This window comes from Triticum aestivum, chromosome 7B (genome assembly GCF_018294505.1).
Source record: "Triticum aestivum cultivar Chinese Spring chromosome 7B, IWGSC CS RefSeq v2.1, whole genome shotgun sequence".
Lineage (NCBI taxonomy): Eukaryota > Viridiplantae > Streptophyta > Magnoliopsida > Poales > Poaceae > Triticum > Triticum aestivum.
Genome location: NC_057813.1, coordinates 161,728,420 through 161,730,809, shown reverse-complemented (window position 1 = coordinate 161,730,809; position 2,390 = coordinate 161,728,420). Strand labels below are relative to the sequence as shown.

The 2,390-nt window shown below is 57.7% G+C and overlaps 1 protein-coding gene across 1 annotated transcript; it reads right to left on the bottom strand.

Moving 5' to 3' along the window:
- Positions 1–591: 591 nt before the first annotated feature.
- On the bottom strand, positions 592–2,008 carry LOC123156730 (chlorophyll a-b binding protein 1B-21, chloroplastic). Its single transcript, XM_044574896.1, has 4 exons — positions 1,699–2,008; positions 1,493–1,595; positions 1,104–1,392; positions 592–1,011 (listed from the first exon to the last, which is right to left on the bottom strand). Exons 1-4 carry the CDS (start codon positions 1,893–1,895, stop codon positions 857–859), a joined length of 744 nt encoding a protein of 247 aa, XP_044430831.1. The 5' UTR covers positions 1,896–2,008; the 3' UTR covers positions 592–856.
- Positions 2,009–2,390: the final 382 nt, after the last annotated feature.

Sequence of the window (2,390 nt, the reverse complement as noted above, 5' to 3'; positions counted from 1 at the left end):
GGTCTACTCGCATATGATGGAGCGGCGAAGCACTCATGCAGGGGAGGTGCAGGTCCCGAAGCCCAGGTGTGTGCAGAAATGGGAGCCGCCGGCTCCGGGATGGGTGAAGGTGAACTCGGACGGTACTATTTCAAGGCAAGGGAACAAGGGAGGAGGAGAAGCGGTGCTTCGAGACCACAATGGCACTTTTAGGGCTGGAGTGAGTCATTTTCTCCCAAACATTACTGACCCTGAAGCTACAAAGATTCTAGCATGCAGGCGGGGTTTGCAGCTTGCAGTTGAACTTGGGGTTCAGCGAGTCCATCTTGAGCTCCACAGCAAGGCTGTGGTGCAAATGTTGATGCTTCCTGAAAGGTGTTTGGCTGTTGTAGGGCCGTGGATTCAAGAGATTAAAGAGCTGCTCAGCTCGTGCGTGGAGTTTCGCATGGACTGGGTTCGCCGTTCTGCCAACGTTGCCGCGCATAAGTTCGCAAAGGTAGGAGTGGGTGCTGAGTTATGTAAGGTGTGGTTTGGGGTCTCCCCTGACTTTGTTCTTTCTGTAATCACTGATGACATTTCCAGCTTCGCTGGTTAAATAAAAATGCAGCAGCGTTGATCCTCAAGAAAAAGACCATCATCATGCAAGAGTTTATACAGATCATACGGGTGCATTCACAACAGCGGCTACTACTTAAGCTTTACACATTACAAAGGTTGCCGGCCGGAGAGCTGACGTTGTTGTACAGTTCCTGCACGCACGGACGTACGCGCGCAGAGCCAGCGTGGCAAGTTGATCAACCAGTCGATCGACGCAGAAACATGAATGAAAACCATGTGCTCCGGCTCCTCGATCTCCCCTCAGCCCGGTCGGCTCCGCTCAAGGGCCGTAGATATTTCTGGGGATGACGATGTCGCCGATGTTGTTGTGCCACGGGTCCGCGAGGTGCGTGGCCAGGTTCTCCAGCGGGCCGGTGCCGGGGTACGCCGACTGCTGCACGCAGAACCCCACGAACGCCAGCATCGCCAGCCGCCCTGCAATGCATTCCCCCACGGACGAACGCGTCAGTTCGTTCTCCCATGATTTTTCATTCAACAACGGGGTATATGGTGGGACTGGGACGTACCGTTCTTGATCTCCTTGAGCTTGAGCTCCTCGAACTTTGCGGGGTCCTTGGAGAAGCCGAGCGGGTCGAAGGCGCCGCCGGGGTACTTCTTCTTCTCCGGGTCCTTCTCCATGGTGCGCTGCTGCTCCGCGAAGGCGATGGCCAGGAACTCGATCGCCAGGATGGTCGGCAGGTTGCCCCAGGGCACCGGGTTGCCCAGGTACGTCGCCTGCCCGTCGGGGAGCGCCGCCCACTCCTGCGCCTTCACCCAGTTGCCCAGCCCCAGCGCCTCCGGCACCAGTACCCCAGGCTGCACGTCGTCCATGCCACGTACGGCGCAACCCATGTTATTGCTACTAGCGAACAACTCAACAAAGGCTGCTGTGGTGCAGAGGAGGAGGAGGACGTACCACGCAGAGCATGGCCCAGCGGCAGTGGTAGATCTCGGACTCCTTGAACCGCTCGAAGTTCTCCGGCACGGTGGCGAGGCCCAGGGGGTCGAACCCGAAGTCCCTGCGGGGAGAATATAAGTCGCCGGTCAGATTGATTGATGTCGAGTCGATTGGTCACTGCTCGATCGGCTACTAGTAGCTAGCTAGCTTTGTTGCTTAGTCACCCTGGCGAGGAGCCGTCGAGGTGGGCGGGGCGGGGCTGGCCGGGGAACCACTCGGCGGACATGGTGACGCGGCCGGAGGTGGTGGCGTAGGCGCAGAACGGCAGCCCGGAGCGGCCGGACCGGGATGAAGGCGCAAGCAGGCTCGGTACGCCCACGGCGCTGCAGCTCCTCAGCCCGCTCGACGACGCCATCGCCATTGTTGCTCTCTCGATGCTGACTGCTCCTTGCTGCGGTGAGACAACAACAGGAAGAAGAACAGGCGTGCGCTCTGAGAGGACAAGGGAATCTGAGGCTGCTAATAAGAGCACGAGCGGCCGGAGACGGAGCGGGATGGGGGATATCCAAATGCCGCCGGCCATTGGCTGCAATATCCGCACGCGCACAAGCCATTGGGCCACGTAGGATCCTGGTATCTTCGACTGTGCTACGTGGCGTCCCCTGCGTCCCCTGCGTTCTCTGATCGCTATCCTACGTGGCATCTCCCCTCGGCTCCCGTGGTCCACATATCCATGTCTTCGAGGATGGAAAATCTGCTGGTAGCTCAATGTAGGTAACTTCTATCCACCAAATCCAGATCAGATGAGCAGGCACAAATGTTTTCTTTCTCAACTTTATCTGCTAAAATCCACGTGCACGGGTGTTGTAGTCCGTGATGCACGGTGGTGTTCATTCATGTTTTCGATTTTTGAAAA

Coding starts and splice junctions, on each gene's coding strand:
- LOC123156730 (XM_044574896.1), bottom strand. CDS start 1,895: ATGGCGATGGCGTCGTCGAGCGGGCTGAGGAGCTGCAGCGCCGTGGGC. Junction 1,393..1,492: donor GCTGGGCCATGCTCTGCGTG/GTACGTCCTCCT, acceptor GACGACGTGCAG/CCTGGGGTACTGGTGCCGGA. Junction 1,012..1,103: donor GCTCAAGGAGATCAAGAACG/GTACGTCCCAGT, acceptor AATGCATTGCAG/GGCGGCTGGCGATGCTGGCG.